This window comes from Aspergillus alliaceus (assembly GCF_009176365.1).
Source record: "Aspergillus alliaceus strain CBS 536.65 unplaced genomic scaffold BDW43scaffold_8, whole genome shotgun sequence".
NCBI classification, from domain to species: Eukaryota; Fungi; Ascomycota; class Eurotiomycetes; order Eurotiales; family Aspergillaceae; genus Aspergillus; species Aspergillus alliaceus.
Window position 1 is genome coordinate 822,589 of NW_022474691.1, and position 12,506 is coordinate 835,094.

Sequence of the window (12,506 nt, forward strand, 5' to 3'; positions counted from 1 at the left end):
GGTTCCAAGCCAGCGTCAACCATGGATGGCCTCGTGTCTTGATTTGGACCCCCACTCTTCTGGGTAACTTCGAATCCAAATATATCCGTTCTTGATGCTGCATCAATGATTGGACAGAAATCAAATAAGGCCCCCTCCTTGGACGTAGAAGTACAACGTATGGATCGAGGCAGTGTTCCTGGATTAGTACTGTAATGATCCCTGGTAAGGCTGAAGGTACAGCCTCATTGCCCCTGGAGTATCCCCGCTTTCATGGTGTCCGACAGCATTCTTAACATTGATGTTCTTGATCTTCATTAAGGAGATTCAAATCCGCATGTGGTGGTGCTGGAAAACCCTGCATCCAGACATGTTATGCGCTCCGTTTGTACGGTACTCCTGATGCCGGTGATGACTACCCCAAAGGGTTCGACATTGCGCGTCACCACCACGCTTAGTGTGATCAGCTGCATATCTAAGAGGACCTTTGGTGCTGGGGTCTACGTACGCCTCTAGAATTGTTAAAACTGTGCTTATCAAGTTGTAAGATGTGTCGTTCCCCACACCGTTGAACTGCGGCGTTCTAGTCGCTCCGTTGGTCATGTAGACCATTTTTAGATAGCAAGAGTTCATGTTCTGACCCGGTGGACATGGTGTATTGCTATGTTTCCTTCGCATTAAGTCTAGGGCGTAGGTGCCGCATTCTTTTTAGCGTTCTTACTATACAAGTCCATGCATGGACATGAGGCTGAAAAGTGCCATGAAGCCAAGACTGAACCTAAACTGGAGGCTTGCTTATGCTACGTGTTAGTCATATTGTTGAATGACAAAGATTCTATAGGCTATGACACTGAAACATATTTACAACAATCACTCTGACATAATCTTGCGCAATATCTCCGCTAGTCGCGTGGCCGCCGGCATTCGTACAACTGTAAAGTGATTGGCACCAGCTATACGCTCAATGCGGATATTGCTCTCCTCCAATAATACGTCCCATCCATTATAGCCCACGTCTTCCCGGCTTTCCAACAGCCAAGAGATGACCTCCGGGTCTCCTGGTGAATATTCCGGCCGAGGGTTGGTCGGCGATTTGCATACGCCATCCTGGGCCCAGATAAGAGTCGCGGCGGGGGCCGCGCGAGTAGGGCAAAATGGGACTGGGTTATACTGCTCGAGAACATCATTAAAGGCTTGGAAATGCTGTAAAAGCCAGGCTGGAGGCTTCTGTCCGCTGTGGCTTCCGAAGACGCCAGCTTGTTCGAGGAATCGATAGAAGTGTGGCGGGCACTTCTCTAAATTCATAGGATTGGGCGAATCTATTAATATCAGTCGCTCCACTGTCTCACCCTGCTCGACGAGACACTGTGCTGCATCATACGCCGCAATCCCACCTGCGGACCAGCCAGCAAGGTTATACGGCCCGTGTGGCTGACGCCGCCGGATTTCAGATACGTATAGAGGCGTAAGATCCTGGAGTGCGCACTTCATCTCTTTCGGTCGCTTCAAATACGGACAGTCCATCGCGTAGACACATACATCTTGGGAGATAGTGGGAATCATTGCGTACGATGTGGAGGAGCCCGAGCCATCAGGGAACAAGAAGAGAAGCTGTGAGCAGGAATCGTTTCCTTGGAGGAGGACTGATGTTGCGGAGGGGTGAATGGTGGCTGGGGTGAGTAGGACATCGTCGTTCGGGGAACCAAGTATTGCACGCAATGCTGCCGTAATGGATGAAACGGTGGTATGTTGTAGGAAGAAGCCCTGCGGCAGATCCAGACCCATCTCGCGCGCTCTTCCTAATGTTGTGAGCGCTAATAATGAATCTAACCCAAGCTCAGTCAAGTCATCTTCCTTGGACAGCTCCTGGGGAGTTAACCCCATCTCCTCAGCTAGAAGAGACAATACCAATTGCACAGTAGTGTTGGCGATATCTACCGCAGAATCCCGAGAGGAGCTTGTGTGCTTCGCAATGGGTGATGTACTAGCTGTCATGACAGACTCACTTGGGGTTGGATACCAGCTGGTCCCAATGCTGCTGGGATCAGATAGGGAAGGAATTTCGAGATAATGGCGGAGAGACTGAACAGACGGACACTCCTCAAAAAGATGTGAAGGCAAGTCTAGACTGAGAGTCTCTCGAAGAATACCCAAAATAGTCAAAGACATTAACGAATCGACGCCCATGTCAGCGAAGTGCACTTCTTCAGTAAGCTGGCTGGATTGGAGCCCAACCTCCTGAGCAATCACTCCCAGCACTTCTTGCCAGACATTTACAGCTGGCTGACGCTTACCTGGTTCTGTGGCTTCTAGCATAGGACCCGGTCGTGCAGCAACCACGCTCTTATGTTTCAAAGCTGAAGTACTGCCTTTCGATATTGTAGCTGGCAACAGCATTCCCAGGACCCGCCGGGAGACTCTCTGAAATGTGACTGCTCCAAATTGTGCAATTATACGATTCTCCCGGAGAACATAAACATCCCCTGTGTACAAAGAGTTGCTGCCCGAAGTAGGCTGCATTTTGACATGAGTTTGGTAAATCGTGTCAGGGGAGAAACGCTCGGCGCAGCGCATGAAGCCCCATCCGTGATTGACGTACAAGTGCTCTGTCAAGTCCAAAGAATCATTGCAGTTCATGACGAAGCCGGTGAGATGCCCGAAGCTGTCTAACCAGAAGGGATTTAGAGCATATTGACCTTTGGTTGACTGTAGGCGTACCCGGGCTGTGGCTTCTAGGCCAGCGCTGTCGAACATGACATCCTCTATGCCCTGGTATGATCGCCCGTACTCCATAACAGATGAGAAAAGCTTGTACACGAGACCACGGTGCATCTTGTGCGTCAAACGCTCCTCAATGCCTTTCGTCAGCTGTGCGATGCTGCGCTGGATAAGGTACAATTGGCGGTCCCAGTTGTCATGCCAGTCCTTGGTGCGGTGCAACTGTACAACGCACTGTGCATGATCAGCTGTGGGCTGTCCGGAGTTATCAACACTGTACACCTTCATTATGCCGCGGGCCTTATCCCAGTCCATGTCAAGCGACGCACGAAGCAGTTGAGACTCCGCCCCTGTGACAATGAGGGCCTTATTCACAGTCATATTACAAACATCAATTTGATGTCCTGTAAAATCTTGCTTTCCCTTCAGCAAATAATCCCCCAATGTCTGGGCAATATCCGCATATAGCGACTATTCCAGTGCTTGTTAGCACATATACAATCTCATAGAAGGGGCACGTACCGATGGGCACAGTATTAGACCGTTTACTTTGTGTTCGAGCGCTACTGGTAGTAGTTCAGGGTCGTTCAGGTCCGATTCAATGACGACAATTACGTGTGTGTCTTTGACTTGCTCTTCCACAATCCTCTGAACAGAGGGGCTCAATCTTGTAGAAGCTAATGGAACCGCCTGGCCCTTCCCTGACTGTACAAGGCACCCCTTGGTTAGACAAAAGTTATTCTCGTACTGGATCCAGTAATTCTGGTAGTCCCAGCTATAACCGGGAAGCGTAACAACCTGGTGGCTGCCCTTGAAGTCCCGATGATACTCGCCCCAGTTCAGCGGCACTCCTGCACAGTGCAAGACTGACAATGAGTTGGCGAGGGTCTTAAAGGTATCATCACGTTGAGATAAGGTTGGGCATACTGTCACATCCTTCAGTAAGCGCGCTAGGATAGGGTGGCCACCGATCTCCACTGCCAAAGCACCGGAGTCAATAATGCCCGCACGCCGAGCTGCCCGTAAGGCGCCGAGGAAGTCCACAGGCTCACGACAGTGTCGGCGAACATAGCCGGCGCGAATGACTCCCTCCTCTGTGATAATGCGACAGAGCAAGGGCGAAACAATGGGAATCTTTGGGGCTTGGAATGTCACTCGGCTGGCGATGTGTTCGAGTTCTTCCAGTATCGGGTCAACTTGCGACGAGTGAAAGGCGAACGGTAAAGTGAGCTTCTTGAATATAACTCTTTGTTCCGATAGCTTGCTGGATGTACGATCAATCTCGAAGTTAGAGCCACTCAAAACTGTATCATCGCGACCATTTATACACGCCACTTCTACCCGCACATCCTTCAGTACTCCTTCTAGGTCAGCCAACGAAGCCTTGACAGCTAACATGCCATGAGAGCCAGCGGTGCATCTTTTCTCTAGTAAGGCAGCGCGCGATCCAGCTAAGTAGATTGTATCACTGATGCTGAGAACACCTGCCAGGTGGAGCGCCGCATATTCACCAAGACTGTGGCCTAGCACGTAGCCTGGAATCACACCCCAGTTTTGCCACAGTCGTGCCATCGCTATCTGGATTACCACTGTTCCGAGCTGGATTATTATTGGGGACAGCTCAGCGATGTCGACTGCACCTGTTATCAGGGGAAGGATAGAAGAGAATCCGTACCCGCGACCAACGGCATCAAAATTTGCTATATCGTCACGGAAGGATGTAAAGTTCTCATAAAGCTCCCGTGCCATTGCTGTCTGCTGTGCACCCTGGCCTGTGAATAGAAATCCCAGATCAGGACATTTAGTAGGACACGGCTCGACATCTGGTGAAGCAGCGGTATCCAACAACTGCCGTTTGACGTCTTGCAACGTATTCCCTGTCACGGAAGCTCGGTATGAGTGGTGCATACGCCTGGCTGTTGTCGTGTACGCGATGCGGGCAAGCAAATCTGGACATGTATCGCTTCCAATAAACTCTGCTAGTGCCTCCATATTCCTTGAGAGAGCTTTCAAGGATCGAGCAGACACAGCCACAGTATGGTATCGTCGTGGATCTGCCAAATTTTCTATGTTGGATGATGGGGCATCTTCAAGCAACAACGCGGTATTACCTCCAGCTGCAGAGAAATTGTTCACGAACGAACGGCGTTTCCCACCCACCGGGCGTATCCATTCGGTTTCCGTCAGCGCGATATGGACATTGCGTTGTGTTAGATCAGTAGGGAAGCGAGAATTGATCTTCCCCTTGATGCCACAGTGAGGTGGAATGCGACTTTTCTGCATCATCAGTAGGACCTTAATCAACGCCGTCACCCCTGATGCTGATTCTCCATGACCAACATTGGCCTTCACTGATCCTAGATGCAAAGGTCTATCGGGGCCACGACGATTATCCCAGGCGAAACTCTGAAGCACTGATTTCATCTCAACTGCATCGCCTGCCTGCGTCCCTGTCCCGTGCATCTCAATATAGCTAATATCGTGGGGATGAATGCCAGACGCAGTCAGCAGTTGCCTGAACAAACTTGCCTGCGCATCAGCTAATGGACGCGTGATAGAAACAGCTTCTGCCGAGTGAGATGTTTGCGCGCCAACAACCACGCCAAATATAGGGTCACTGTCCGCTATAGCATCGGATAGGCGCTTAAGGATGACGGTGCCCACACCATCTGCACGGCAATATCCATCAGCGTCGTCGTCGAATGTCTTACAGTTTCCAGTGGATGAGAGGAAATGGCCCCGGTCAAGACCAGCAAAGTTGTCTGGGTTTGTCAGGATATTTGTTCCCCCAGCTAAAGCAGTGTCACAGTCACGGTTCAATAGCGCAGTACAGGCAACATTAATAGCAGCCAAGCTAGACGAACACGCAGTGTCGACTGAAACACTCGGTCCACTAAATTTAAAGAAGTAGTTGAGGCGGCCAGGAACGAACGCCCTAATCCCACCAGGAATATAGTATGTATCGATGTCTTGGCTACTGTTGACCTCGCGCCAGTCATCGCTCGTCATGCCATAATACACACCAACACGGTCTCGTCGGCCAGAGGGGGTTCGATCTGGGACAAACCCGGCCATTTCCATGGCTTCGTACGCAGTGAGAAGTGCCAGGCGCTGGGCAGGGTCCGACTGGTGTGCTTCACGTGGCGACATTTGGAAAAACCGTGCGTCAAACAAGCCGGGGTTGCGGATCCAGCAACCATGTCGGATGCGACTCGTGTTCTTCCGTCCGAGAGAGGCATCATAATGGGCCTCGCGGTCAAATCTGTCGGCAGGGATGGGCTTATGGACATCCAATCCTTCCTGTAAGAGGGCCCAGAACTCGGCCAGCCCGTCGGCTTCTGGGAAGCGACCACTGAAACCAGTGATAGCGATTTTAGACGCATCATCACTGGGAGGCTGTCGCTGAGTCACTGCAAACTGGTCTTGTGGTCTTCGACTTGTAAGACATTTTACTTCCACCCCAATCTCACTCAATGATGTTGTCAATCTAGAGGCAATGTGTGTGTGCAGAGGGATTAGTTGGGCGGGGGTGCGTTCAATCTGCCGAACGATGCTTTCGTCAACCTTGTCAAATCGGATCTGGCAGGTCAATATCTCTGTGACCAACGCGCGGAGAATGTCACTGAATACAGTCTCCTCCAGGAACCTTCCAGTAGCACATGAAATCAGGGGCGTCTTGAGGGTCTGCTGCTGAACGAAGTTGGTCATATATCTGAACTGGAGGATGCTGTCGACATCCGCCTCACAGAATATGTGTCCTGCATGATATGGTGCATATATAGGCACGGGAAAGGCCTTCCTGTCAGCAAAGTGTGAGGAGTCGCTTAATGCCTGAAGAACCTTGGGACTCCCGCTGATTGTAACTGTATTGTTTCCAACGGCGCTGATGTATGGTCTCATAAGTACCGGTAGATCCTATGATAATGAGCCTGATACCAAGACACCGTGTGTTCATGACATACCTTCTCATTAATAAAGATCTGAAGTAGACCTTCCACTTGTGATTCCGATTTATCCGCTACGATGACTGTCCAAGATTCTAAGTGTGTGGGGTTTTCAGCGACAAGTGTATTAGCTCGCCGAGCTACATGCATGCCAACCCGAAATGCAACTACTACAGCCTCGACTCCGAGGGCCTGCAGGTCCGTAGTCGTTCGAGAGCAAGCAACCGCGGCGGCTGCGAGGGATCCCGTGCAAAACCCGACCAGTAAGGAGTTGGTTGGAGGGTGGCAAAGGTCGGTAGTGTCTAAGAGCCTAAGTAGAGATGAGCACACGACTGTCCCCCGACTCGCAGCCAAACTCACCTAATATATTCTCCTATCTCGCATAGGCATACCATAGTACTTTCCAGCGCGACATGGCGTCGTTCCTTCTTGATACCATCCAGCAAAAGGGCAAGGGTATGTGTGTTGGGTAGCGAGGATCGTTCACTTGCCGGGAGGTAGGATATCTCCTGCTGGATAGCTGAGAAGGCTTCATCAAGGAAAGAGCGTAATATCGGGTTGTTCTTTATATGTAGTAGGGTATGAAGGGCTTCATCAGCATGGATAGTTTGGTCACCAAACAGGTAAATGCTAGTCATGATTTGTATACTTTGTTAGAAGGCTGAAGCTTAGCTACAGTACATGTAGACAAAGGCATTCCTTATATAGATCTATACGAAGGTAAGTATTTAGGGCCTAATTGAGGCTATGCGAGCCTGGGCTATGTTCGTAACTTTCGGGTCATCCCTTAGGCCTTCAATTCAGTATACCGAAACCTCCGACGTACCCCGATGGTCCCGTATGCACCAATTTTATGAGGAATACGTCCGAATATTGGCTCTCCCGAAGCTTTCTTTTCCATAGATATGTTCCTAGTAGGAAGACGGGCCCATGAAGTCGATAACAATGCCTAGTGCATTTTGGTATTGTGTGCACATTATAAAACTAGACTTCATAATCTTCACAACTTGAACACCTTTCTTCCACGCAAAGCGGGATATATCACCGAGTCTATGCGTGATCCAAAGTGATTACTGCCTATAATGATTTTGTCCACATCTTCCTTTATACAGTAGATGATCCTGGTATGTCACAGTCAAGACTAAATAACATCGTTGCGAAAGGGACATGTGGCAGCAAGCCCTTACAAGAGGATAGATACAATACGTGGGCGGAATAGAAGGATGCAATGAATAGATATAGTTGTCTATTATGCTTACTATACAGAGTTGTAGAAAAGGTAAGTCTACTTCAAGTTGTGTAAAGACAGTTGTGAAGCAAAAGTGAATATTAATCGTGTACATCCTGTACTTCCGCAATATGGTACTCCGAAGAAAAAAAGCAATGAGTGCCTATACTAAACTCCAGTAATCCCTTATCTAGTCGTCCATACCCAACTCAATCAGTGACATCAACCCTCCAGGTGGCTGGGTGATCTTCACCTTAAGCCGCGCGTCAACCTTGTTGAAAATCTCCATCCAGTCCTCAAGATGCCTTTCCATACTGTTATATACTTGCATCATAATGAGATCCTGAGCGCGTAACAACCGTTCCTTTGACGCTGGCATGACACCCGGTTCTGGTAGCACTATATCCACAATTAGGATACGTGCGCCAGGCTTAAGAGCCTTGACAAGTTGTGATAGTATGCGCACGCAGTCACCATTGGACCAGTTGTGCAATACCATCCGGAGAAAGTACACATCTGCATCTTGTACAGGCTGCGGATGGAAGAAGCTGTGTGCTCGATACTCAATCCGGTGCTTCAGCTCATGTGCATCATCTAGGGAGGCGAGGTATTCAGGGCCATTGGCGACTACATCTGGCAAATCCTCCACAACGAAGTTTAACTCGGGGAACTTTCGGGCCAGTGCAAGTGACGCATGGCCGGTAGAGCCGCCCACCTGTTTTCGTCAACGTAAGCAATATACGACGGTGTACAAAGACACTTACATCCACTACACGAGCACGTCCCAGAGCCACCCAGTTCCATCCATGCGCGAGCTTCTCGACATCCGTTCCTTGACTCCTTGCCATGCTGCGCATAAATCCAGCGAACTGTCGTTGACGGTCTGGCTGTTGAGCTAAATGTTGAAAGAAGGGCAAGCTGCTGTCAACCGCAATGTTGTACGCCGTTTGACTGCCCTCCAGGCTATTCGGCCACCGCTCATGTGCCTCCACCATTGAATATGCTGTCGGGAAGGATAAGTCAGTCATGATGACAGCCCAGTCATGAAAGTCAGCATCGTTGCGGAGCAGGGCAGACGTCGAGGAGTGAGCGAGATGCTGTGGTGGGTTTTCGACAAACAGGCCGTTAGTAATAGCCATACGAACAACACTTCTAAGCTGACGCTCCGGGGCGTTGGCAAGGGCGGCGAGATCAGCATAAGAGATGGAGCCATGCAAGGGCACCAAGTGGTAGATTTGAAAATGGCACAACCAACGGACGCAAGAGGCGTAATGATACTAAATTATTGGTTAATGCTATGAAGCACTCGCATGAAGTCCGTATCTCTTACTCCCGTTTGCAGATTCAATAAGTACTCGCTCGGTCCTGCGGCCAGGCGGAAGAGACGCAGCGCATGGTCAAGGATGCGCTCTCTTGCAGAGTGAGCATCCGGCGAGGCATCCACTGGCAGCACAACTGCAGGCGTATAGCGATCGGAAGATGGGGTCGGATGGCCAGTGGAACGCAGGTGATCATTCAGAGCCTTGACATCCTCCACAAGGGATTGGGTCAATTCCTCCATGGGTGAGGGTGAAGCGAACGCCATGCTGGGATAGTCAATGTTGATTACAATCTATCGCAACTTTTGTATATTGTATGACTTGGTGAAAGTCTTATTTCCAAGATCCTACCTCTCCCTAAATACCATTTTGCATGCAGCCTTCGGGAATCAGGCTCGGTTCTCGGGTTACCACGGAAGGCGACGAGCCCCGAGATGAGATGAGCATGTATGTGCACTGCCTTTCCTCACACGAATGGTAGAGAGAACCAAATAATCTAGTCAGTCTGAAGGAACGACATTGACCACTCATTTCTAATATACATTCCCCCGATCATTCCCAGCCGTGTTTGTTCTGCACCATAGTCTGTGGCTTGGTAATCGCATTTGGCTGATATGTAACTTACTCCAAGATGCGATATGTACTAATCAAATAAATTATCAGCCTTGGGCTTGCTGCTGGCCTGGGTTGGTTCAACATTTGCTCAACCCGAGACTTCATATATATATGGTTCATCTACTCCCTCAGCTTGGGAGCTGAGGGAGCGATTGGAGATTTCGACAGGTATGCTAGCGCCTACAGTCTTCGCACTGTCAATGGGTAGATCACTGATGGGATTTCACCATTTATTTTTTCCTGTCCTCCCAGCTACTCTTTGATATCAGCCCTGAGTCAAGTCAAGATTTATTGAAAAGTATGCTAAAGCCAGATTAGTGCCTGAGATATAAATAGCACACAATCCAGCCAATCGGACCGAGTCCCGCGTCAGCCCGAGTGAGGCTTATCCTTCTCTGCCCTTAAATTGAGAATATGAAAGGGTGTAATACCAATACCTAATATTGTATGTCGCTAAAAGTGAGTAAATGGAACTAGGATATAAGATATAACACGGTCATGTCCTATGGCGCTGGCCTAAATTGATGTTCCATATGGTAGAAGAACTACGCCGTTATTATCACTAGGAGACGCTTGGCAAAGACAAGCTGAATTAGGCTTGGAACTACTATTGTAGGAGATTTTTTATTCGTAGCTAAGATTCGCCTCAAGATAGCAGGATGGACTCTGTTGGTATTCTTGTCCACTAATATGAACCCCCGAGCTCCAGGGGATCCGTCATGTCGGCCGTTCCGATGGCTGCGAGGACAACCCATAAAGCGGCTAAAATATAGAGCATTGTTAGGCACATCAGCGATTGGTACATGCTGTCCAACAATTCATAGATTGAAGACCAGCACTCTTGGCGTTGAAGTTACATCTTTGCTATTGGCAAGGTAGAGGCAGTATAACTTTGATTGATACTTCGTGACGAAAGCTTCGGCAAACCAGCCACCACTAGGTGAGGACATCTAATTGCTACAATAGATACTCTGGTCGGTAGTCCAACACTGGTACCATACTTCTTACCAGTTGATTCAAATATCCACATCAGCACAGTATGAATGCCCGAGGGCAACACGTATTTATAAGAAACTTTTATAAATATTTTTGGGAAGTTCATCAGTAGGATTGTATTCCCCGCGTGAGAAGGCTTCTTGTGAATCAATTGTGTGGCGTGTTGGGTCGAAAAAGAAAACTTCCAAAAACCTCGAATCATAAGAAGAGTAATATAAGCCAGTGAAGTATAACACAAACATCCCTAAGAGCTGGAATAGGATGTTCGAACTTAGATTGCCACTAAGAAGGTGGATCGTCGGTTGCAGCCCACGTTGAACGAGTTCAATCTCAAGTACAAATTTATAGTCCGGGTACACTAGATGATGAATCTGATATATTCCGCTCATTCAGTTGCAGGAGTCTTTGTACGATGATTTTTCTTTGCCCATATACTATACGCGATAGAGACAATTGAGAGGATCCTAGAATTAAATCGTAAGTTAAGGTTAGCTATAGCTGTGCGGAAAGAGAACGGTACCCGTCAATAACACTTAGAGCGATCGTGGCAGATTGAACGCCGTGCCCACCGTTGTCGTTGCGCTTTCTATAGCAATGACCGTGATCATATTGACAGTGCTGATAGTAGTGCTGTTGTGATGCTAGTGTGCCCGCCGTTGCAACCCAGAAGATTGCTGTGACACAGTTCGCTCCGATAAACAGCCAGAGCTTGTAGATACTCTTGGCGATGAAAGATGCGGTAAGGATGTAGATGGCAACTAAAATCGTTGCAATGGCCTAGAGGAGCTGTTAGATCACTGGAACTAGGATTCGTACTGTAGCTCTATATACTCACCGTGAAGATAGCAAGCCCAAAGCCTGTGGTGCGCGAAGCTTCCGTGAGTCCGTAGATCGAGCACCCTAGAATTATCAGCGCTATGACCGACTGAACTATATGAATCCCAAGTTGTACTGGCTCCATGTTTTGGAAAAATGACAACTCTCTGAACCTTCCAATTCCAGGTGGTCGCGCACATCCTTCTTATGTGCGTTCTCAGCGATGCAACTTCATCGTTGAACGACTACATGGCGTACCCACCATATCGAGATTTTACCAGATCCCCGTCGGTTCAAGAGAACCAACGGGCCAATCCTTTTGAGCTCGAGAGTTCTGGTTAGTAAACCTTTAGGTAACGGCTATGGTGGCGCACAGCCTAATATTTCCAGACCCACTGGAACCGGAGACAGGTTTTAGGGCTGCGATGTGGGCCGCAGTTTGCGATGGTTGAGCTGCCAACATATATCACCGACGCGGCCTAGGTTTCAGTTCCTACTATTTCACATTTTGATACGTGATACTCGAGATCGATCGTTTTCTACCTCGATTGCTTTTCAGAAAATCGCCAGAAAGTACAGGTGGACCGAAAGTGCTCGTCCAAGGGCCGCATGGACCATTAGGCGCCCAGATAATTCCAAGCGAGGTGCGGGCCCACCAGCAGGTAATTGTGGCAGTGATGACCCCACGAGAGCAGTTATCTGCAGGGCAATATTTATAGATTCACATAGTCAGACCTATTTAACAGGGCCAATACATCTTGGAAATATCATCATGCCTAATACCGTTATTGGCAAGCCTGAGTTGGCTTGAACGGCATCCTCCGGGTTTACCAGGCTGCACCCTCGGAGACCTCCGGCTACGCTGGAATTCTTACGCCCCATCCCGCGATA

General features: G+C 49.0%; 3 protein-coding genes across 3 annotated transcripts; all 3 read right to left on the reverse strand.

Moving 5' to 3' along the window:
• Window positions 1-849: 849 nt before the first annotated feature.
• BDW43DRAFT_308350 (type I polyketide synthase) lies at window positions 850-7,279 on the reverse strand (the record flags this gene model as incomplete). The annotated part of the gene is made up of 4 exons (XM_032046480.1): window positions 850-3,168; window positions 3,220-6,612; window positions 6,660-6,951; window positions 7,002-7,279. 4 exons carry the CDS (start codon window positions 7,277-7,279, stop codon window positions 850-852), a joined length of 6,282 nt encoding a protein of 2,093 aa, XP_031903508.1.
• Window positions 7,280-8,014: 735 nt separating this feature from the next.
• On the reverse strand, window positions 8,015-9,987 carry BDW43DRAFT_267417 (S-adenosyl-L-methionine-dependent methyltransferase). The gene is made up of 3 exons (XM_032041000.1): window positions 9,200-9,987; window positions 8,634-9,146; window positions 8,015-8,584 (listed from the first exon to the last, which is right to left on the reverse strand). The coding sequence occupies exons 1-3, from the start codon at window positions 9,452-9,454 to the stop codon at window positions 8,060-8,062; spliced, it is 1,293 nt and encodes a 430-aa protein (XP_031903509.1). The 5' UTR covers window positions 9,455-9,987; the 3' UTR covers window positions 8,015-8,059.
• Window positions 9,988-11,092: 1,105 nt separating this feature from the next.
• On the reverse strand, window positions 11,093-12,055 carry BDW43DRAFT_241917 (MARVEL domain-containing protein). The gene is made up of 3 exons (XM_032039687.1): window positions 11,635-12,055; window positions 11,320-11,576; window positions 11,093-11,263 (listed from the first exon to the last, which is right to left on the reverse strand). Exons 1-3 carry the CDS (start codon window positions 11,758-11,760, stop codon window positions 11,185-11,187), a joined length of 462 nt encoding a protein of 153 aa, XP_031903510.1. The 5' UTR covers window positions 11,761-12,055; the 3' UTR covers window positions 11,093-11,184.
• Window positions 12,056-12,506: the final 451 nt, after the last annotated feature.

Bases quoted from the DNA above. Each gene is read 5' to 3' on its own strand.
- BDW43DRAFT_267417 (XM_032041000.1), bottom strand. From the start codon at position 9,454: ATGGCGTTCGCTTCACCCTCACCCATGGAGGAATTGACCCAATCCCTT. The intron at 9,147-9,199 runs GTAAGAGATACG...CCAATAATTTAG, and splicing joins TATTGAATCTGCAAACGGGA to TATCATTACGCCTCTTGCGT. The intron at 8,585-8,633 runs GTAAGTGTCTTT...TGACGAAAACAG, and splicing joins GACGTGCTCGTGTAGTGGAT to GTGGGCGGCTCTACCGGCCA.
- BDW43DRAFT_241917 (XM_032039687.1), bottom strand. From the start codon at position 11,760: ATGGAGCCAGTACAACTTGGGATTCATATAGTTCAGTCGGTCATAGCG. The intron at 11,577-11,634 runs GTGAGTATATAG...CAGCTCCTCTAG, and splicing joins TTGGGCTTGCTATCTTCACG to GCCATTGCAACGATTTTAGT. The intron at 11,264-11,319 runs GTACCGTTCTCT...ATTTAATTCTAG, and splicing joins GCTCTAAGTGTTATTGACGG to GATCCTCTCAATTGTCTCTA.